Source organism: Oncorhynchus mykiss, chromosome 21 (assembly GCF_057628025.1).
Source record: "Oncorhynchus mykiss isolate SJ-2025 chromosome 21, ASM5762802v1, whole genome shotgun sequence".
Taxonomy (NCBI): Eukaryota; Metazoa; Chordata; class Actinopteri; order Salmoniformes; family Salmonidae; genus Oncorhynchus; species Oncorhynchus mykiss.
The window spans coordinates 6,730,599-6,753,046 of NC_143042.1; the positions used below are offsets into that span (position 1 = coordinate 6,730,599).

The following is a 22,448-nucleotide window of genomic DNA, read 5'->3' on the forward strand; positions in this document are numbered from 1 at the left end:
CTCCATCCTTCTTTCTCTCCCTCCATCCTTTTCTCTCTCTTTCTCTCCCCTCCATCCTTCTTTCTCTCCCTCCATCCTTTTCTTTCTATCTCCCCTCCCCATCCTTCTATCTCCCCTCCCTCACCCCATCCTTCTCTCTCTTCTCCCCATCCTTCTCTCTCTTCTCCCCATCCTTCTATCTCCCCTCCCTCACCCCCATCCTTCTCTCTCCTCACCCCATCTTTCTATCTCCCCTCCCTCACCCCCATCCTTCTCTCTCCTCTCCCCATCCTTCTATCTCCCCTCCCTCACCCCCATCTTTCTATCTCCCCTCCCTCACCACCCTTCTCTCTCTCCTCTCCCCCATCTCTCCCCCACCCATCCTTGTATCTCCCTCCCTCCATCTCCCTCCCCAGTGGAGGAGCGTGTGGTGGGTCCCCGGGACCTCCAGGTGAGTGAGCTAGCCTACAGTAGTCTGAGACTGACCTGGAGCCAGGCCACAGGGGACGTCACCGGCTACCGCCTCCTGGTCACCCCCCTCAGTCCCAAGGGACAGCTGCTGCCCAGCCTGCAGAAACAGGTGAATGGGAGGGGGGGTGTTGAGAGGTTGAGATGTTGTGGTAATAATGGTGGCTAAATGTTGAATGCCATCTCAGACGATGGGCTAAAATAGGATATTAGGAGTCAAACCACCTGGGTAAAGTGCCTGGAATTGAATTGAATCAGGAATTGAATTGAAAACACTTTCTGAATTGGAAACTGAATTGACTCAAAATCTTGTTGGGAGGGTAAGGAGGGAGCTGAGATATGTGAACCTGATTGGGGGGTGGGAGGTGGGTAAGGTGGCACGGGGATGGGATGTGAGAGGTGACAGGATATTGGGCCCAGGACCAGATGGTGCTGAGTATAGACACAGAGACTAACCACAGCAGGATACTGATAGATAGAGGTGTGTGTGTGTGTGTGTGTGTGTGTGTGTGTGTGTGTGTGTGTGTGTGTGGCTAGTATGCAGTGAGGGAAAATCAGAAAGCAATATCACAATGACCTTTACAATATACTGTAATGTACTGTACACTACTCTATTTGTTGGAGAGTGTGTGAGTGCTCAGTTTTTGTGCATCTGTACAGAACATTTGCTGACGCTTTCTTCTGAACTATATTGTGACACTCACATTCTTAGTCTTTGTTTTGGATAGTTTGGTGTGTGTGTGTGTGTGTGTGTGTGTGTGTGTGTGTGTGTGTGTGTGTGTGCACGCACGTGCGTGTTTTCTCTTTGTCTCGCAGGCATGGAATCTTTCCCCATTGTGTTTATTATCTCAGTGATTTTCTACAGCTTTGCCAGAGCCACAGGGCACAGCACTGGATTCTCAGAGTGGGTTGTTTGCGTGTCCTTGCTATGACACTGGTGTAGAACTCTGGAGAAAGATATTTTAGCATTCTCTAACAGAACCATTCCTGCAGGGACAATCAAGCTATGCGGCAGTACATAACTTGTGTATTGGGTGGTGAAGTCACAGAGGAGAGGATGGATGCAATGGGTTTGAGATGTACTTGAAAGAGTACTGTGGAATAGAAAAGTGTTTTCTAACCCTAACATTACAAAAACATGTGTTTTATTGTCAAATACACTGGATAGAGGCAGTGAAATGTGTTGTTTTACAGAGTCAGTCATAGTTGTATGTGCCCCTGGAGAAAATTAGGGATAAGTGCCTTGCTCAAGGGAACATTGAACAGGTTTTTCACCTTGACTGCTACGGTGTTCAAACCAACAACCTTTTGGTTACTGGCCCAACGCTCTAAACGCTAGGCTACCTACCACCCTACAACTGTTGCACATATCAGATCTATTTCACCTGATTCCACTAGTCCATTAATTATCAAGCCCTTGTATAGTTGAATCAGGTGTGCTGGTGCTGGGAAAGAACAAATATGTGTCACGGCTGACTGAGTGGTGAAAGACTGGTGTAGAATGATTACAGAGTAGAGTGATTCTAGTGATGATACACTGAGTGGTGAAAGACTGGTGTAGAATGATTACAGAGTAGAGTGATTCTAGTGATGATACACTGAGTGGTGAAAGACTGGTGTAGAATGATTACAGAGTAGAGTGATTCTAGTGATGATACACTGAGTGATGAAAGACTGGTGTAGAATGATTACAGAGTAGAGTGATTCTAGTGATGATACACTGAGTGATGAAAGACTGGTGTAGAATGATTACAGAGTAGAGTGATTCTAGTGATGATACACTGAGTGATGAAAGACTGGTGTAGAATGATTACAGAGTAGAGTGATTCTAGTGATGATCTACTGAGTGGTGATTGACTGGTGTAGAATGATTACAGAGTAGAGTGATGATACACTGAGTGATGAAAGACTGGTGTAGAATGATTACAGAGTAGAGTGATTCTAGTGATGGTACATTTTCTGAATACACACATGCGCGAGCACACATCCACACAAAACCATCCCCACAAACACCCTTACCAATTTCACTGAAACCTCTCCCTCTCTCCCTGTCCCTGTTCCTGACCCATTCCCTCTCCCTCTCCCGGTCCCTCTCCCTGTCCTTCACCCACTCCTTGTCCCTGTCCTTTACCTTGTCCCTCTCCCTGTCCCTCTACCTGTCCCTTTTTCTCTACCGCTCTCTCTCCCTGTCCCTCTCTCTCTCTCTCCCGCTCCTTTTCCTTTTCCTTGTCCCTGTCCCTCTCTCTCTCCCGCTCCCTCTCCTTGTCCTACTCCCTGTCCATGTCCTTCTCTCTGTTCCTTTCCCTGTCTATCTCTCTCCCTCTCCCTATGCTTCTCCCTATTTCTGTCCCGCTCCCTCTCCCTCTTTCTCTCCCTGTCCCTCTCCCTGGCCCTGTCCTTCTCCCTGTCCCTCTCTCTCTCCTACTCCCTCTCCTTATCCCTCTCCCTATCCTTCTCCCTGTCCTGCTCCCTGTCCCTCTCTCTCTCCTACTCCCTCTCCTTATCCCTCTCCCTATCCTTCTCCCTGTCCCTGTCCCTCTCCTTGTCCCTCTCCCTGTCCCTCTCTCTCTCCTACTCCCTATCCTTCTCCCTGTCCTGCTCCCTGTCCCTCTCTCTCTCCTACTCCCTCTCCTTATCCCTCTCTCTATCCTTCTCCCTGTCCCTGTCCCTCTCCTTGTGCCGCTCCCTGTTCCTCTCTCTCTCCTTGTCCTGTGTGTGTCGTATCAGACTGATCTGAAAGGTGATGAGAGGACATCTCTAGTGACAGAGCTGACTCCTAAGACAGAGTACTCTCTGACTGTCTACGCCATCTACCCTGGCCTCATTGGAGACTCTGCCACCATCATTACACAGACACGTGGGTTACAGAGGCACTAACATCAACAATCCCACACACAGACATGCACCCACGCTAATACACGAGCGTGTTCACACATAGTAGCGCACACAGGTAAATATTGATAAGCATAAACTCAAACAAACACCAGCTGAACACACTCACACATACACAGGTATTGTAAATATAGATCCACATGTATACTTAATCTGCATGCAGACATTCACCCACACTGAAACGTACACGTCACATACCTGTGCTCATTTACAACCAGGCATTTTCCATACACACATGCCATTTCAAATGTACTCAACGTTCCAACATATTTTCCTCCCTCTGCCTTAGCCCCTGTGCCTCCTGTCTCAAACTTCCGTGTGATGGAGGAGGGCCTCTTCTCTCTGAGGTTGGCATGGACACCACCTCTAGGGAAGCTCGAGGGATACAAGATATTCATCCCCAGATGTGAGTTGACTCCTGTATTGACATTACACCACATCATTAGTCTGATCCAGACTTGGGTTCAAGTAATATATCTTTCAAGTACTTGTAGTGTTTGTTTTAGACCGTCAAGAGTGCCAGGTGGCAGACGTTTGTACTTTTGGGACTGTTCTATTGGTCCATTGCAGTAGACAAACTTAATCAAGCACAGCTAAGGTATTTTAAATGATTTGAGTATTTGATCCCAGGTCTGGTCCCACTATAGTTCTTTCAGTTTAATTGAGGCTTCATATCATACAGGTCTCTTGAGGTTTTACAACAACTTTGACACCAGGTACAGAAGTTGAAAAGGGTATACATACAGTGCCTTTGGAAAGCACTCAGACCCCTTGACTTTTTCCACATTTTGTTACGTTACAGCCTTGTTCTAAAATACGTACATTAAATGTTTAAAAAATCCTCAGCAATATACAATATACAATACCCCATAATGACAAAGTGAAAACAGGTTTTTAGACATTTTTGAAAATGTATTTAAAAAAAAACAGAAATACCTTATCTACATAATTTTCAGATCCTTTTCTATGAGACTCGAAGCTCAGGTGCATCCTGTTTCCATTGATCGTCCTTGAGATGTTTCCACAACATGATTGGAATCCACCTTTGGTAAATTCAAATGATTGGACATGATTTGGAAAGGCACACACCTGTCTAAATAAGGTCCCACAATCAACAGTGCATGTCAGAGCAAATACTAAGCCATGAGGTCGAAGGCATTATCCGTAGAGCTTCGAGACAGGATTGTGTCAAGGCACAGATCTGGGGAAGAGTACCAAAAAATGTCTGCAGCATTGAAGGTCCCCAAGAACACAGTGGCCTCCATCATTCTTAAATGGAAGAAGTTTGTAACCACCAAGACTCTTCTTAGAGCTGTCTGCCCTGCCAAACTGACCAATTGGGGGAGAAGGGCCTGGTCAGGGAGGTGACCAAGAACCCAGTGGTCAACTCTGACAGAGCTCCAGAGTTCTTCTGTGGAGATGGGAGAACCTTACAGAAGGACAACCATCTCTGCAACACTCCACCAATCAGGCCTTTATGGTAGAGTGGCCAGAAGTAAGCCACTCCTCAGTAAAAGGCACATTACAGCCCTCAAGGAGTTTTTCAAAAGGCACTTAAAGACTCTCAGACCAGGAGAAACAAGATTCTTTGTTCTGATGAAACCAATATTGAACTATTTGGCCTGAATGCAAAGCGTCACGTCTGGTGGAAACATGACACCATCACTACGGAGAAGCATGGTGGTAGCAGCATCATGCTGTGGGGGTATTTTTCAGAGGCGGGGACTGGGAGACTAGTCAGGTAAAAAAAAAAAAAATTGAACGGAGCAAAGTACCGAGAGATCTTTGATGAAAACCTGCTCCAGAGGACTCAGGACCTCAGACTGGGGCGAAAGGTTCACCTTCCAACAGGACAACGACCATAAGCACACAGCCAAGACAACGCAGGAGCGGCTTCGGGACAAGTCTCTGAATGTCCAGAGCCTGGACTTGAACCCAATTGAACATCTCTGGAGAGACCTGAAAATAGCTGTGCAGCAACGCTCCTCATCCAACCTGACTGAGCTTGAGAGGATCTGCAGAGAAGAATGGGAGAAACTCCCCAAATACAGGTGTGCCAAGCTTATACTGTCATATCCAAGAAGACTCAATGCTGTAATCGCTGCCAAAGGTGCTTCAACAAAGTACTGAGTAAAGGGTCTCAATACTTATGTAAATGTGATATTTTGTATTTTTAATAAATTAGCAAACATTGTGTGTAGATTGATGAGGGAAAAAAACAATTGAACACAGTTTAGAATAAATCTGTAACGTAACAAAATGTGGAAAAAGTCAAGGGGCCTGAATACTTTCCGAAGGCTCTGTTTCTCATTGTGACCCCTTCACTTTTCCTCTACTAGATATCATGCCTCTGATTACCCCTTCACTTTTCCTCTACTAGATATCATGCCTCTGATTACCCCTTCACTTTTCCTCTACTAGATATCAGGCCTCTGATTACCTCTTCACTTTTCCTCTACTAGATATCATACCTCTGATGACCCCTTCACTTTTCCTCTACTAGATATCATGCCTCTGATTACCCCTTCACTTTTCCTCTACTAGATATTATGCCTCTGATTACCCCTTCACTTTTCCTCTACTAGATATCAGGCCTCTGATTACCCCTTCACTTTTCCTCTACTAGATATCATGCCTCTGATGACCCCTTCACTTTTCCTCTACTAGATATCATGCCTCTGATTACCCCTTCACTTTTCCTCTACTAGATATCAGGCCTCTGATTACCCCTTCACTTTTCCTCTACTAGATATCATGCCTCTGATGACCCCTTCACTTTTCCTCTACTAGATATCATGCCTCTGATGACCCCTTCACTTTTCCTCCACTAGATATCATGCCTCTGATTACCCCTTCACTTTTCCTCCACCTCCACTAGATATCATGCCTCTGATTACCCCTTCACTTTTCCTCTACTAGATATCATGCCTCTGATTACCCCTTCACTTTTCCTCTACTAGATATCATGCCTCTGATTACCCCTTCACTTTTCCTCTACTAGATATCATGCCTCTGATTACCCCTTCACTTTTCCTCTACTAGATATCATGCCTCTGATTACCCCTTCACTTTTCCTCTACTAGATATCATGCCTCTGATTACCTCTTCACTTTTCCTCTACTAGATATCATGCCTCTGATTACCCCTTCACTTTTCCTCCACTAGATATCATGCCTCTGATTATCTCTTCACTTTTCCTCCACTAGATATCATACCTCTGATTACCCCTTCACTTTTCCTCCACCTCCACTAGATATCATGCCTCTGATTACCCCTTCACTTTTCCTCTACTAGATATCAGGCCTCTGATTACCCCTTCACTTTTCCTCTACTAGATATCATGCCTCTGATTACCCCTTCACTTTTCCTCTACTAGATATCATGCCTCTGATGACCCCTTCACTTTTCCTCTACTAGATATCATGCCTCTGATTACCCCTTCACTTTTCCTCTACTAGATATCAGGCCTCTGATTACCCCTTCACTTTTCCTCTACTAGATATCATGCCTCTGATTACCCCTTCACTTTTCCTCTACTAGATATCAGGCCTCTGATTACCCCTTCACTTTTCCTCTACTAGATATCATGCCTCTGATGACCCCTTCACTTTTCCTCTACTAGATATCATGCCTCTGATGACCCCTTCACTTTTCCTCCACTAGATATCATGCCTCTGATTACCCCTTCACTTTTCCTCCACCTCCACTAGATATCATGCCTCTGATTACCCCTTCACTTTTCCTCTACTAGATATCATGCCTCTGATTACCCCTTCACTTTTCCTCTACTAGATATCATGCCTCTGATTACCCCTTCACTTTTCCTCTACTAGATATCATGCCTCTGATTACCCCTTCACTTTTCCTCTACTAGATATCATGCCTCTGATTACCTCTTCACTTTTCCTCTACTAGATATCATGCCTCTGATTACCCCTTCACTTTTCCTCCACTAGATATCATGCCTCTGATTATCTCTTCACTTTTCCTCCACTAGATATCATACCTCTGATTACCCCTTCACTTTTCCTCCACCTCCACTAGATATCATGCCTCTGATTACCCCTTCACTTTTCCTCTACTAGATATCATGCCTCTGATGACCCCTTCACTTTTCCTCCACTAGATATCATGCCTCTGATTACCCCTTCACTTTTCCTCCACCTCCACTAGATATCATGCCTCTGATTACCCCTTCACTTTTCCTCTACTAGATATCATGCCTCTGATTACCCCTTCACTTTTCCTCTACTAGATATCATGCCTCTGATTACCCCTTCACTTTTCCTCTACAAGATATCATGCCTCTGATTACCCCTTCACTTTTCCTCTACAAGATATCATGCCTCTGATTACCCCTTCACTTTTCCTCTACTAGATATCATGCCTCTGATTACCCCTTCACTTTTCCTCTACTAGATATCATGCCTCTGATTACCCCTTCACTTTTCCTCTACTAGATATCAGGCCTCTGATTACCCCTTCACTTTTCCTCTACTAGATATCATGCCTCTGATTACCCCTTCACTTTTCCTCTACTAGATATCATGCCTCTGATGACCCCTTCACTTTTCCTCTACTAGATATCATGCCTCTGATTACCCCTTCACTTTTCCTCCACTAGATATCTTGCCTCTGATTACCCCTTCACTTTTCCTCCACTAGATATCATGCCTCTGATGACCCCTTCACTTTTCCTCTACTAGATATCAGGCCTCTGATTACCCCTTCACTTTTCCTCTACTAGATATCATGCCTCTGATTACCCCTTCACTTTTCCTCTACTAGATATCATGCCTCTGATTACCCCTTCACTTTTCCTCCACTAGATATCTTGCCTCTGATTACCCCTTCACTTTTCCTCCACTAGATATCATGCCTCTGATTACCCCTTCACTTTTCCTCTACTAGATATCATGCCTCTGATTACCCCTTCACTTTTCCTCTACTAGATATCATGCCTCTGATTACCTCTTCACTTTTCCTCTACTAGATATCATGCCTCTGATTACCCCTTCACTTTTCCTCTACTAGATATCATGCCTCTGATTACCTCTTCACTGTTCCTCCACTAGATATCATGCCTTTGATTACCCCTTCACCTTTCCTCTACTAGATATCATGCCTCTGATTACCTCTTCACTTTTCCTCCACTAGATATCAGGCCTCTGATGACCCCGTCTCTTGCGGTGTCAAAACAACTTTGACACTGCGACAGCTACAGAATTAGACAGGGAGACATATTTTGTCATAATCCCTTTACTTGACATCATGGCTCCCATTCTCTTGTGGTGTTATAACAAATGTAGTACCCGGTACAGAATTTATATTTGTCTTTATTGAAGGTAGTTATCTCTCCTGGTACAGAAGTTCATCACTCCTGGTACAGAATGTAACAGGGATACCTATTTTGTCTTAAACTCTGTAAACCCAGAAATAAAATCCAGCATCATTTGTTTTATGTTTAAGTAGTCTGTCCATGAAAGATGAATTGTGTCCTGACCCCATGCAGCCGACCGGCCAGGACTGACCTATGAGCAGGTGCTGCGCGGCGACACCTCCTCCCATGTGATTGACAGCTTGGAGGAGGATAAGAAGTACACCGTCAGTATCTTTGCTATCTACCCCCAGGGCCCCAGCCAACCTGTCTCGATCGTCGCCAAAACACGTAAGTGACCCTGCTGAATGTGTCGACCAACAACTAGAATTTTAAATTTGAGTCATTTAGCAGACGCTCTTATCCAGAGAGACTTACAGGAGCTATTAGGGTTAAGTGCCTTGCTCAAGGACACAAACAGATTTCTGGGATGCGAAACCAGTGACCTTTAGGTTACTGGCCCGACACTGCTAGTCTACCTGCCTAAAACCAATCCTATGCTTTGAAATCAATGAGTGGGAGTTTACAAGTTGTGGAACACTTCTAGAAAATGGTGGAAAATCAGGATGCTTCCATTGCCTTTGAAAGTGATCATGACAATACAATCGAAGTCAATTGGTTATGAAATATATATTTCAATAGAAGCTTAACGCCCGATTTCACACCTTTCTGACTGTAATAAGTTGTTTTTCTATGATTGTCCACTAAGTGGCAGTGTAGCTTCTCCCAACATGTTGATCAGATTTCCAGGCTGTGGTCATGTATTTCACCATCTGTGGGTGATGCAGTTTGTCTGTTCTCCATCAAATTACATTGGTAAAATGTATGTAAATATTAAAGAAAAGGTATTCATTAGTGTTCCTCCCCTAACTGAGACTGTGTGTGTGTGTGTGTGTGTGTGTGTCTATATCTATTCTGCAGTGAAACTGGTGCCAGTGCAGCAGCTCCTGGTCCAAAACGCCACCACAGACACCGTCCAGGCCCGCTGGGGCTCAGTGAAGGGAGCCACGGGGTATCGCATCACCTGGTCCTCCTCAGGTACTGGGACCCTATTAGCAGTGTGTTACCAAGATCACCCAGAAGACACATTGACCACTCAGACACAGTGTCTGTGAAATCACCATACAACATACAGCCTGCATACAGAGTACTTCGGAAAGTATTCAGACCCCTTTACTTTTTCCACATTTTGTTACATGACAGCCTTATTCTCATCAATCTACACACAATACCCCATAATGACAGAGCAAAAACAGGTTCACATTTACATAAGTATTCAGACCCTTTACTCAGTACTTTGTTGAAGCACCTTTGGCAGCAACTACAGCCTCGAGTCTTCTTGGGTATGACGCTACAAGCTTGGCACACCTGTATTTGGGGACTTCCTCCCACTCAAGGACATTCAGAGACTTGTCCCGAAGCCATTCCTACATTGTCTTGGCTGTGTGCTTAGGGTTGTTGTCCTGTTGGAAGGTGATCCTTTGCACCAGTCTGAGGTCCTGAGCGCTCTGGAGCAGGTTTTCATCAAGGATCTCTCTGTACTTTTCTCTGTTCATCCCCACAGCATGATGCTGCCACCACCATGCTTTACCGTAGGGATGGTGTCAGGTTTCCTCCAAACATCATGCTTGGCATTCAGGCCAAAGAGTTCAATCTTGGTTTCATCAGACCAGAGAATCTTGTTTCTCATGGTCTGAGAGTCTTTAGGTGCCTTTTGGCAAACTACAAGTGGGGTTTCATGTGCCTTTTACCGAGGAGTGGCTACCATCTGGCCACTCTACCATAAAGGCCTGATTTGGTGGAGTGCTGCAGATATGATTGTCCTTCTGGAAGGTTCTGTCATCTCTAGAGCTCTGTCAGAGTTGACCATCGGGTTCTTCTTGGTCACCTCCCTGGCCAAGGCCCTTCTCTCCCGATTTCTCAGTTTGGCATGGCGGCCAGTTCTAGGAAGAGTCTTGGTGGTTCCAAACTTCTTCCATTTAAGAATGCGGGCACTGTGGTCTTGGGGACCTTCAATGCAGCAGAAAAATGTTGTTACCCTTCCCCAGATCTGTGCCTTGACACAATCCTGTCTCGGAGCTCTACAGACAATTCATTCGACCTCATGGCTTTGTGTTTGCTCTGATATGCACTGTCAACTGAGGGACCTTTTATAGACAGTTGTGTGCCTTTCCAAATCATGTCCAATCAATTGAATTTACCCCGGGTGGACTCCAATTAAGTTGTAGAAACATCTCAAGGACGATCAATGGAAACAGGATGCACCTGAGCTCAACTTCGAGTCTCATTGCAAAGGGTCTGAATACGTATGTAAATAAGGTATTTCTGTTTTATACTTTTAATAAATTTCAACCACATTTATTTCACTGTCGTTATGGGGTATTGTGTGTAGATTGCTGAGGAATTTTTGCCATTTAATACATTTTAGAATAAGGCTGTAACGTAACAACATTTAGAAAAATTCTAGTGGTCTGAATACTTTACGAAGGCACGATCACAGATAACCAACCCCCCTCCCCTCCTTTACCTCCAGAGGGCCATAGAGAGAACGTGAACCTGGGGGAGACCTTTAACTTCTACATGATCCAGGGCCTCCACCCAGGCACTGAGTACGCCATCACCATCAACCCCATCTTTGTGGACATCGAGGGCCCTGTCATCTCTACCCCAGCCAAGACACGTGAGTTACCATGGAAACTGGGGCTATGTACAGGATGAGTCAACTTCTGAACATTATGGTTGCGTCCTAAATGACACCCATAATACAGTTCTTTCTACCACAGCCCTGTGCCAGAGCAGTGTGCCGGCCGAGGCCATCTCCCTTCATCATGCAGCTGTACAATGACTAACATTCTATCCATAATGATAGTTCAATTCTCTCCCCTCTCTCTCCCGTCTCCCTGTGCCAGTGGAGAGCAGTGCAGTCCAGACTCTGAAGGCATCGGCAGTGAGCACCAACAGTGCCATGGTCTCCTGGAACTCTGTCCCTGGGGCCACCGGCTACAGACTAGCCTGGGGGCCCACTCCAGGTGACCTCTCACCTCTACACAATGCACTCGCCCTGCCCAAAAACAACCCCCCTACCCCCTAGACAATTGTGGAGATCTGAGGGGATTTGATTTGATAGGCTAGGTGGAATGTTTTAACATATTGCTTATCCCTGTCCAATCCTCTCAGATCTCCAGAAGTGTGTACGGAGCTAGGGGCTAGAGGTTCTTTCTTGACAGGGCCTCTATCTCTCTCTTTCTCCCCCCCACCCCCTTCTCTCCCTCTCTTTCTATCGTACTCTGTCCTCCTGTCCTCCCTTTGGGCTTCTCTTCCTCTTGTAATTCTTTCGTGATGTATCTCTGACGATGTTCAGAGTCTCCCCAACTCTGTGTACCTACCTACCATCCCTCTGTCTCACCGTGTCTATCAAAACCAGCATCACTAGAACATGATTGGAGGAAGATTCTGCAGCGGGCTTATGGATAAAAAGAAGGTGGGGGGTGTATTTGATGTCACCCTTCTGAGCGTCCCTGTGGGGACACGACACGGATCCTTTGAAATGCCAGGACTGGGCTCCCCACCATGTCACTCGGTAGTACCAGCGTCATTTCCATGTGACAAGCTGGCATCATGGCCACCCCCTCAGAAAACAGGAAAATAAAAGGAGAGATGGAGGGATACGGGGGTTGTTTTAATGAGGGGACGGGCTTCTGATGATGTTCATATGGGGATGACAGGAAAGGGGGGAATGTGTGAATAAAGGTGTGTGTGTGAGAAAAGGGATTGATCAAGCCAGATGAAAAGATGGAGGAGGGAGAGTAGGGTGCCTTGTCCTTTCATGTGGAGACGATGATGGGAGTTATTTTGGGGTTTAGGTTGGTTTTTGTTCATGTATCCTCTTCTCATTGCCCTCACGACTGGTTGACTTTTTTTTTAAACTCGGGATGCTTTTAATATCAACAGAGCTACGCTTGGAAACGAAAGGTATCATCAAACAATCCCAATGTCTGTAGAATTACTTGCTTTCGATGATTTGATTTGCCTGTAATGAGCTGTAAAGCAATATGAAAGGGACAAATTGAATGGAACGTCATTAAGTTGAGTATTCATTAAGGGATTCATTAAGTTGAGTACGAATAGAGACCTAATTGCTAATTAACTAATTTAATTTAAGCTACATAGTGAGCAATTTTGCAAATCATCAGACACAACTGCGGCAGGGTAGCCTAGTGGTTAGAGCCTTGGACTAGTAACCGGAAGGTTACTTGCAAGTTCAAATCCCCTAGCTGGCAAGGTACAAATCTGTCGTTCTGCCCCTGAACAGGGCCGTCATGTTCCTAGGCCGTCATTGAAAATAAGAATTTGTTCTTAACTGACTTGCCTAGTTAAATAAAGGTAAAATAAACTCAAGTGAACACTCCATTGGTCCAAAGGAGTTGGCCTCCAATAGCAGGTGATTGTCATTATGGGCAAAACACTGAACTGACCTTAGATCAGAGGCCCTAATCCTCCCCCTACTCCATTGTTATGTGTGTGTTATTCTTCCAGAGTTTGTGGGTCGGGACCGTCCTAGGCAGCTGGCTCTGAACGGCTCCACCACAGAGCACCTTCTGAAGAACGTGGTCCATGACACAGAGTATGTCCTGTCTCTTTACGTCCTGTTTGGATCGCTGGTGGGTCCCGGCGTCTCAGCTACCTTCCGCACCTGTGAGTCCAACGTGTCCTCTTTCCTAGTGAAGTGTATTTTCATCACTACCCTGACGACTTCCCCTTTATCTGGCACGCGGTCGTATCACCCATCATGCAGTATTGTTTTGTGTTTTCATGTTCAGACGCTCCTGTTTTTGTATTCTCTCTATGTTCGTTCTGATTAAACTCACCGACTGCACCTGCTTCCTGACTCCCTGCGTCTTCGTCATGTTGCCTTGTATCCCCTCTTCTCTCTCCACTAGCCCCTTTGGGATATGTGTCTAACTTCCACGTGACTTCCTACACCAGTTCCTCCATCGACGTGGAGTGGAGTCCCGTCGTGGGGTCGACCGAGTACAAACTCACCTGGAACATCGGTACCGTAGTGGGCTTCTTGATCCAAATCCTAAATATAACCTTATCTCAATTTCAAAGATTAATGTAGCCTGTGAGTGTGTACACGTGTGTGTGTGTGTACACGTGTGTGTGTGTGTGTAAATGTTTGTGTGTGCCTGAGTCTTTTAATTGGCTGTGTTACACAGATGGCAACACTCCCCAGTCCCAGTATTTGGACCGCAGCGTTCTGTTCCACCGCATTGAGGGCCTCAACCCAGAGACAGTCTACATAGTTAGCATCCACGCTGTCTACGGCAACACAGAGGGGCCAGAAATCTCCCTCTCACAGCTCACAGGTACCTGGAGAGAGAGTATGGGGTAAATCCAAACTTGTGCATGATTTTTTTTCTCCCACAGTGGTGATGGTGGGTATTGGACATTTTCACTTATTCATACATTAATGTCATTGGGAGACTGAGTGAATTTTCGACTCAAGGGGTTGCTAGGATTTGCCCCTATGACGTCAGTGGAATCTGCAGTCACAGCAGTGTGCTTGGTAGGTGCTGTATACAAACAACTCATTTAAGATACTGGGAATCCAAACGCATATGCAAGGAAACACATGTAAACAGTGGTTGACGTTGCTGTGGGTAATGTAATCACACTTGTGCAAGGAAACACATGTAAACAGTGGTTGACGTTGCTGTGGGTAATGTAATCACACTTGTGCAAGAAACACATGTAAACAGTGGTTGACGTTGCTGTGGGTAATGTAATCACACTTGTGCATGGAAACACATGGAAACAGTGGTTGACGTTGCTGTGGGTAATGTAATCACACTTGTGCATGGAAACACATGGAAACAGTGGTTGACGTTGCTGTGGGTAATGTAATCACACTTGTGCATGGAAACACATGTAAGCAGTGGTTGACGTTGCTGTGGGTAATGTAATCACACTTGTGCATGGAAACACATGGAAACAGTGGTTGACGTTGCTGTGGGTAATGTAATCACACTTGTGCAAGGAAACACATGGAAACAGTGGTTGACGTTGCTGTGGGTAATGTAATCACACTTGTGCATGGAAACACATGTAAGCAGTGGTTGACGTTGCTGTGGGTAATGTAATCACACTTGTGCATGGAAACACATGGAAACAGTGGTTGACGTTGCTGTGGGTAATGTAATCACACTTGTGCATGGAAACGCATGGAAACAGTGGTTGACGTTGCTGTGGGTAATGTAATCACACTTGTGCATAGGAAGCCCTCACAGTCCTCCGCTGTATTTCCACCACTATTGTCATTCTAAGATGTGTGATTTGAACGAGACAGACCACTGTTATTTCAATCGAGTAAAGACGTCATTGAAAAGTGATGATCCATTCAGACCAGCCTTACTGATTGAACTTTTGGAAATACATTAAATGGAAAATATGGAGTGTAACTCTGAGTCACTGGCCATTTACATAAACCCACAGCCCTGTGGATGAAGTCCTGATATTGTAATCAAGTAGGGAGATGTGGAACGTTACGCCCCTTGTACCCTTGTAGACTGGTGGTGCCCTTGTTTGATTGACGGGTCATATACTTTGAGCTTACTATTTTAACCTAGGTTCCCTTTGTTGACACTTGAGGCTGTGTGTGTGTGTGTGTGTGTGTGTGTGTGTGTGTGTGTCACTGCCATGGTTGTTATCATATAATAATTCTATCTGAGTTTGTTTCTACTGTTAGAAACTCTGAACAGAAAGTACTTCCTTTACATTGAATAAGTCCATCCAGACTGTTGTGTTGTTGAATGAGGAACATTGTCACAACATTTATAAAGATAATTGATTGTATATGTATTCAAGGTATGCTCAAAGCGGTCAACATTGAAAGGCAGAAACTCGCCTCATTCACCACCGATGTGTAGCATCCATGTAGCGGCAGCCATTTTGTGGCAGAAAGCTCACCACACGTATTGTTTATCTTAAATGAACCAAACATCTATTGTTGATGTGGTTCCGTCAGCGTCGGTGACAGAGTCAGAGCTGATCCAGGCGGTCAAGGAGGTGAAGGTGGTGGATGTCGGAATCAACTCCTTCATACTGACCTGGAAGAGAACACCTGGGGTCACTGGCTACAAGATCTCCTGGAGCCCTTTCCATGGTGAGGAACACACACATGCATGTATGGACACACAGACATTGACACACAAACACACACCACCAAAACTCCATATACTACCCACCATTGCGATCTGTATGCTCTCGTTGGCTGGCCCTCATATTCGTCACCAAACCCACTGGCTCCAGGTCATCTATAAGTCTTTGCAAGGTAAAGCCCCGCCTTATCTCAGCTCACTGGTCACCTTAGCAGCACCCACCTGTAGCACGCGCTCCAGCAGGTATATCTCACCAAAGCCAATTCCTCCTTTGGTCGCCTTACTTTCCAGTTCTCTGCTGCCAATGACTGGAACGAACTGCAAACATCACTGAAGCTGGAGACTTATATCTCCCCTACTAACTTTAAGCACCAGCTGTCAGATAAGCTCACAGATTACTGCACCTGTACATAGCCAATCTGTAAATAGCCCATCCAACTACCTCACCCCCTATACTATTATTTATTTATTTATTTTTGCTCCTTTGCACCCCAGTATCTCTACTTGCACATTCATCTTCTGCACATCTATCATTCCAATGTTTAATTGCTATATTGTAATTACTTCGCCACCATGGCCTATTTATTGCCTTACCTCCCTTATCCGACCTCATTTGCACACACTGTATGTAGACGTTTTATATTGTGTTATTGACTGTATGTTTGTTTATTCCATGTGTAACTCTGTGTTGTTGTTTGTGTCGCACTGCTTTGCTTTATCTTGGCCAGGTCGCAGTTGTAAGTGAGAACTTGTTCTCAACTAGCCTACTTGGTTAAATAAAGGTGAAATAAAAATTTAGGCTCTATCTCAATTCGTCTTTCATGCTTCCTTGTATCCCCTCACATTCCCTCTTGTATTAGAGGTCATGGTCCCTCCCCACAGACCTAAGTTCTTCAAGGTGAGGAGAGAGGCTGTGAGGCATAAAGGAAAGATTGTTGTGAAATAGCTGTAGGCTATCCTGCTGTCCTGACCTATATATATATATATATCCCATGCATGTTGACCTCTCTGCCTCTAGGTGGCGATGAGAAGTCCCAGCTAGTCTCTTCCTCCACGACCTCCTTCACGATCCCTAAGTTACAGGAGAGCTCGGCCTATAAGATCCAGGTGGCATCTATGGTGGGGGGCCGAGAAGGGAGCCCGTTCCTGGTCACTGCACGCACCTGTGAGTACTGAACTATGGCGACACTTCTCAGATATTCCTCTGGATAAGAGTGACTGCTAAATGACTCAAATGTAGACCTGTCACACGTCTCTACTCACCTAGCACCACCACCTAGCACTACCACCTAGCACCACCACCTAGCACCCCCACCTAGCTCCACCACCTAGCTCCACCACCTAGCTCCACCACCTAGCTCCACCACCTAGCTCCACCACCTAGCACCACCACCTAGCACCACCACCTAGCCCAAAAAGTAGCAGTATGGTATCTTAAAGTTATTCCATGTGGTTGAGGGGATCAGTTTGAGCAAGGCCAGGCGCAGAACCGATAATCTTGATCAGATAATGAGTAGTTATTTGGGATGCAAAGTGATTTGTAGATCAGTGAGTCTGCACAGTCTTTCTCAAACACTGAAATTATGTGTTGATTGTGTTCCAGTGGACCTGCCTAAAGTGAACGGCTTTGCAGAGCTGAACACCACAGACAGCAGTACTTCCCTCAACTGGATCAGAGTTGCCGGGGCTTCTGGGTACCTGCTCTCCTGGAGGCACATCTCAGGTCAGAGGTCAAAGCACAGCCAATCACATCAGGCTGTGACACCAGCACAGCCAATCACATCAGGCTGTGACACCAGCACAGATGATCACATCAGGCTGTGACACCAGCACAGATGATCACATCAGGCTGTGACACCAGCACAGATGGTCATGTCAGGCTGTGACACCAGCACAGCCAATCACATCAGGCTGTGACACCAGCACAGATGATCACGTCAGGCTGTGACACCAGCACAGATGATCACGTCAGGCTGTGACACCAGCACAGATGATCACATCAGGCTGTGACACAAGCACAGATGATCACGTCAGGCTATGGCCTCATTCAAAATCCTTAGTATCTCTCCCGAGCCCGTATGGGAGTTGTAGCGATGAGACAAGATAGTAGCTACTACAACAATTGGATACCACGAAATTGGGGAGAAAAGGGGTAAAAAATAAATAAAAATAAATAAATAATAAAAAAATGCTTTCTTCCTCAATCAATCTAATAGTACAGCACATTACTTACAGAGGATGCAATTCAAAATGCTTAGTAATGCTTTCTTCCTCAATCTATCTAATAGTACAGCACATTACTTACAGAGGATGCAATTCAAAATGCTTAGTAATGCTTTCTTCCTCAATCAATCTAATAGTACAGCACATTACTTACAGAGGATGCAATTCAAAATGCTTAGTAATGCTTTCTTCCTCAATCTATCTAATAGTACAGCACATTACTTACAGAGGATGCAATTCAAAATGCTTAGTAATGCTTTCTTCCTCAATCTATCTAATAGTACAGCACATTACTTACAGAGGATGCAATTCAAAATGCTTAGTAATGCTTTCTTCCTCAATCTATCTAATAGTACAGCACATTACTTACAGAGGATGCAATTCAAAATGCTTAGTAATGCTTTCTTCCTCAATCTATCTAATAGTACAGCACATTACTTACAGAGGATGCAACTCAAAATGCTTAGTAATGCTTTCTTCCTCAATCTATCTAATAGTACAGCACATTACTTACAGAGGATGCAATTCAAAATGCTTAGTAATGCTTTCTTCCTCAATCTATCTAATAGTACAGCACATTACTTACAGAGGATGCAATTCAAAATGCTTAGTAATGCTTTCTTCCTCAATCTATCTAATAGTGCAGCACATTACTTACAGAGGATGCAATTCAAAATGCTTAGTAATGCTTTCTTCCTCAATCTATCTAATAGTACAGCACATTACTTAGAGGATGCAATTCAAAATGCTTAGTAATGCTTTCTTCCTCAATGTATCTAATAGTACAGCACATTACTTACAGAGGATGCAATTCAAAATGCTTAGTAATGCTTTCTTCCTCAATCTATCTAATAGTACAGCACATTACTTACAGAGGATGCAATTCAAAATGCTTAGTAATGCTTTCTTCCTCAATCTATCTAATAGTACAGCACATTACTTACAGAGGATGCAATTCAAAATGCTTAGTAATGCTTTCTTCCTCAATCAATCTAATAGTACAGCACATTACTTATAGAGGATGCAATTCAAAATGCTTAGTAATGCTTTCTTCCTCAATCTATCTAATAGTACAGCACATTACTTATAGAGGATGCAATTCAAAATGCTTAGTAATGCTTTCTTCCTCAATCAATCTAATAGTACAGCACATTACTTATAGAGGATGCAATTCAAAATGCTTAGTAGTGCTTTCTTCCTCAATCAATCTAATAGTACAGCACATTACTTACAGAGGATGCAATTCAAAATGCTTAGTAATGCTTTCTTCCTCAATCAATCTAATAGTACAGCACATTACTTAGAGGATGCAATTCAAAATGCTTAGTAATGCTTTCTTCCTCAATCAATCTAATAGTACAGCACATTACTTACAGAGGATGCAATTCAAAATGCTTAGTAATGCTTTCTTCCTCAATCAATCTAATAGTACAGCACATTACTTAGAGGATGCAATTCAAAATGCTTAGTAATGCTTTCTTCCTCAATCTATCTAATAGTACAGCACATTACTTACAGAGGATGCAATTCAAAATGCTTAGTAATGCTTTCTTCCTCAATCTATCTAATAGTACAGCACATTACTTACAGAGGATGCAATTCAAAATGCTTAGTAATGCTTTCTTCCTCAATCTATCTAATAGTACAGCACATTACTTACAGAGGATGCAATTCAAAATGCTTAGTAATGCTTTCTTCCTCAATCAATCTAATAGTACAGCACATTACTTATAGAGGATGCAATTCAAAATGCTTAGTAATGCTTTCTTCCTCAATCTATCTAATAGTACAGCACATTACTTACAGAGGATGCAACTCAAAATGCTTAGTAATGCTTTCTTCCTCAATCTATCTAATAGTACAGCACATTACTTACAGAGGATGCAATTCAAAATGCTTAGTAATGCTTTCTTCCTCAATCTATCTAATAGTACAGCACATTACTTACAGAGGATGCAATTCAAAATGCTTAGTAATGCTTTCTTCCTCAATCAATCTAATAGTACAGCACATTACTTACAGAGGATGCAATTCAAAATGCTTAAACAAACACAGTTATAAAAGGAGAGAAAGAGAAAAACACTGGTTTCAAAATGTGGCAAATAAAAATAGTAAAACAACTGTGGACGCATTTGAATAAATAAAATAGATAGGGTGCTTTTATTTTATTGATATTATACTAAGTAAAAGCACGGCAAAAAAGGTGTTTCTTAACTTAAGATCTTTCTTAAAAATGCCTTCAGTTTCTGAGGCCCTCCCATTTCCCATTGTTGAAGTAGTCACTGACTAGACATGACTGGGTAGGTAAACCCAAGGCTCCACCACATGGCTGTCAGCTGCCAGTCATACAATTGGAATGGGGCCTATGTTAGAGGTATGTTAGTGACATCAGTACGTGTTAATGACTTTGTGTGAGCATGGCAGTGGGGGTGGGGGGTATATTTAGACAGCGCCCCTCTCTCTTATCCAAGTCATTTCCTTCAATAAACTGCCTAACGTATAAATGGAATGTTGGGGTTTGTCTTTCATGTTCCGATCACTTTTTGTTCATCTCGGCACCCAGAACCAAATTGTTCGGTCTGTCACATGAGAAGACTACTTCCTGGCGATTTTATCAACTATTCTAGGTTTCATCTTCCCCAGTTTTTAAGTGTGAAGGGTTTGGAGGCCATAGTTAATAGAACTCATTATGTAGGCACAATAAATAGGGGTGAATTAGGGGTGAAATAGGGGTGAATTCAAGATGTAAATGGTGATTTTGTCCTGTAAATTGTCAATTGTTCCAGACTGTTATTGTGATGGGGAAACCTGAGTTACCCTTGGAATTGGGCTGTGTTATGTGTTTTTACAGTGATGACAATTGTTTTGTGTTTGTCACTATTTACAACCTCTTTGACCAACCAGAGGACAATTTGTTCACAATGACTTACCTGGATAAAGGTTAAATAGATTTTATTTATTTTTTACCACATATGGGTACACTTTCTCTCTTCAGAGTTGGACACCAAAAAGGAGAAGCTTGGCCCTTCTGCCACCATGTTTAAGCTGAATGATCTGCTGTATGGCAGGACCTACATCTTCACCATCAGACCTCTGTATGGAGAGGTGGAGGGACCCATCACCTCTATCAACCACAGGATAGGTAAAGCTTAACACCTCTTCACGTTATGGCTCCAGCTCACTGGCACAATAAACAACGTGCTCACTCAAAAGTTCAAAAACGACAACAACAAAAACAATTGTTGAGTGCTGTTATCCTAAGCTGTAAGAAATGCAACGTTTTGAGAGCTGTCCATTACATTGTTATACACTTCACAGGAAGCCGTCTATCATACAGGAAACCCAATGCTGGTTCATGTACTTACTAGGTCATGACATAAGTTATTACTAAGTAATTACTGTGGTGTAGAGTAGGTGCAGGACAGGCTAGCGGTTAGAGTGTTGGGCCAGTAACCGAAAGGTTGCGGGTTCGAATAATTGAGCTGACAAGAGGAAAAATCTGTCTGTGCCCTTGAGCAAGGCACTTAACTGGCTCCAGGGGCGCCGTACTAATATGGCTGACCCTGTAGAACAACACAATACACTGCATCTATCCATGTATGTGACCATAAAAATGTCATAAATCATAATGTAGACAGTATATCATGTGAAATGTGTCCAAGCACAACACTACTGCATATAAATCTGAAACACTGTCTATTTCCTTTCAGTGGCCAAGGACCGTCCTCTGGTGCCTGTCCAGTCTTCACCTGTCACGCCTTCCCCTCTCCTCCCTCACACCCTCACCGCCTCCCACCCCAACGCAGCCAAAACCACCAAAGCCCACACCCGCTCCACCGTCACCAAAGCCCCCTCCAAAACCACCTCCAGCACTGCCAAGAAACCCCCAAGCACCACCGTTGTCAAAACAGCTGCAGCCACCACCAGCGTTGGCCATCTTACCACCAATACCAGAAACGTATTGGTTTTGAATACAGAGACAACTGTTGGACCAGGGCCAGGTAACAGACGTATTTATAGTACCTATATAGATGAATAGCTGTTAGGCATTACAATCAGAGCAAACTGACAGCCCCTCAGAATAACAGCACTTAACTCCATTAGAGACTGCTTCTTAAGACTGAAGAATAACAGCACTTACCTCCATTAGAGACTGCCTCTTAAAACCCTCAGAATAACAGCACTTACCTCCATTAGAGACTGCTTCTTAAGACTGAAGAATAACAGCACTTACCTCCATTAGAGACTGCTTCTTAAGACTGAAGAATAACAGCACTTACCTGATTTAGAGACTGCTTCTTAAGACTGAAGATGTTCCTTTAGCAATGTTCTGTCTGATGATAATAATG

The 22,448-nt window shown here is 44.1% G+C and overlaps 1 protein-coding gene across 15 annotated transcripts in view; it reads left to right on the top strand.

Annotated features, from left to right (window-relative positions):
- The window catches only part of LOC110490786 (collagen alpha-1(VII) chain-like), a 112,376-nt gene that overhangs the window by 18,344 nt on the left and 71,584 nt on the right, over positions 1-22,448 (top strand). For all 15 annotated transcript variants that reach the window (XR_016490125.1, XM_090213622.1, XM_090213625.1 and 12 more), the window contains exons 7-21: positions 396-559; positions 3,175-3,304; positions 3,629-3,745; positions 8,852-9,007; positions 9,638-9,754; positions 11,250-11,396; positions 11,626-11,745; positions 13,253-13,411; positions 13,657-13,770; positions 13,936-14,085; positions 15,744-15,881; positions 16,895-17,041; positions 17,480-17,599; positions 21,095-21,241; positions 21,810-22,100. Coding sequence is in view for 14 of the 15 variants with exons in the window: in XM_090213622.1 (XP_090069748.1) it covers positions 396-559; positions 3,175-3,304; positions 3,629-3,745; positions 8,852-9,007; positions 9,638-9,754; positions 11,250-11,396; positions 11,626-11,745; positions 13,253-13,411; positions 13,657-13,770; positions 13,936-14,085; positions 15,744-15,881; positions 16,895-17,041; positions 17,480-17,599; positions 21,095-21,241; positions 21,810-22,100 (2,217 nt within the window). In the remaining variant the exon portion in view is untranslated. The remainder of the gene's footprint in view (positions 1-395; positions 560-3,174; positions 3,305-3,628; positions 3,746-8,851; positions 9,008-9,637; positions 9,755-11,249; positions 11,397-11,625; positions 11,746-13,252; positions 13,412-13,656; positions 13,771-13,935; positions 14,086-15,743; positions 15,882-16,894; positions 17,042-17,479; positions 17,600-21,094; positions 21,242-21,809; positions 22,101-22,448) is intronic.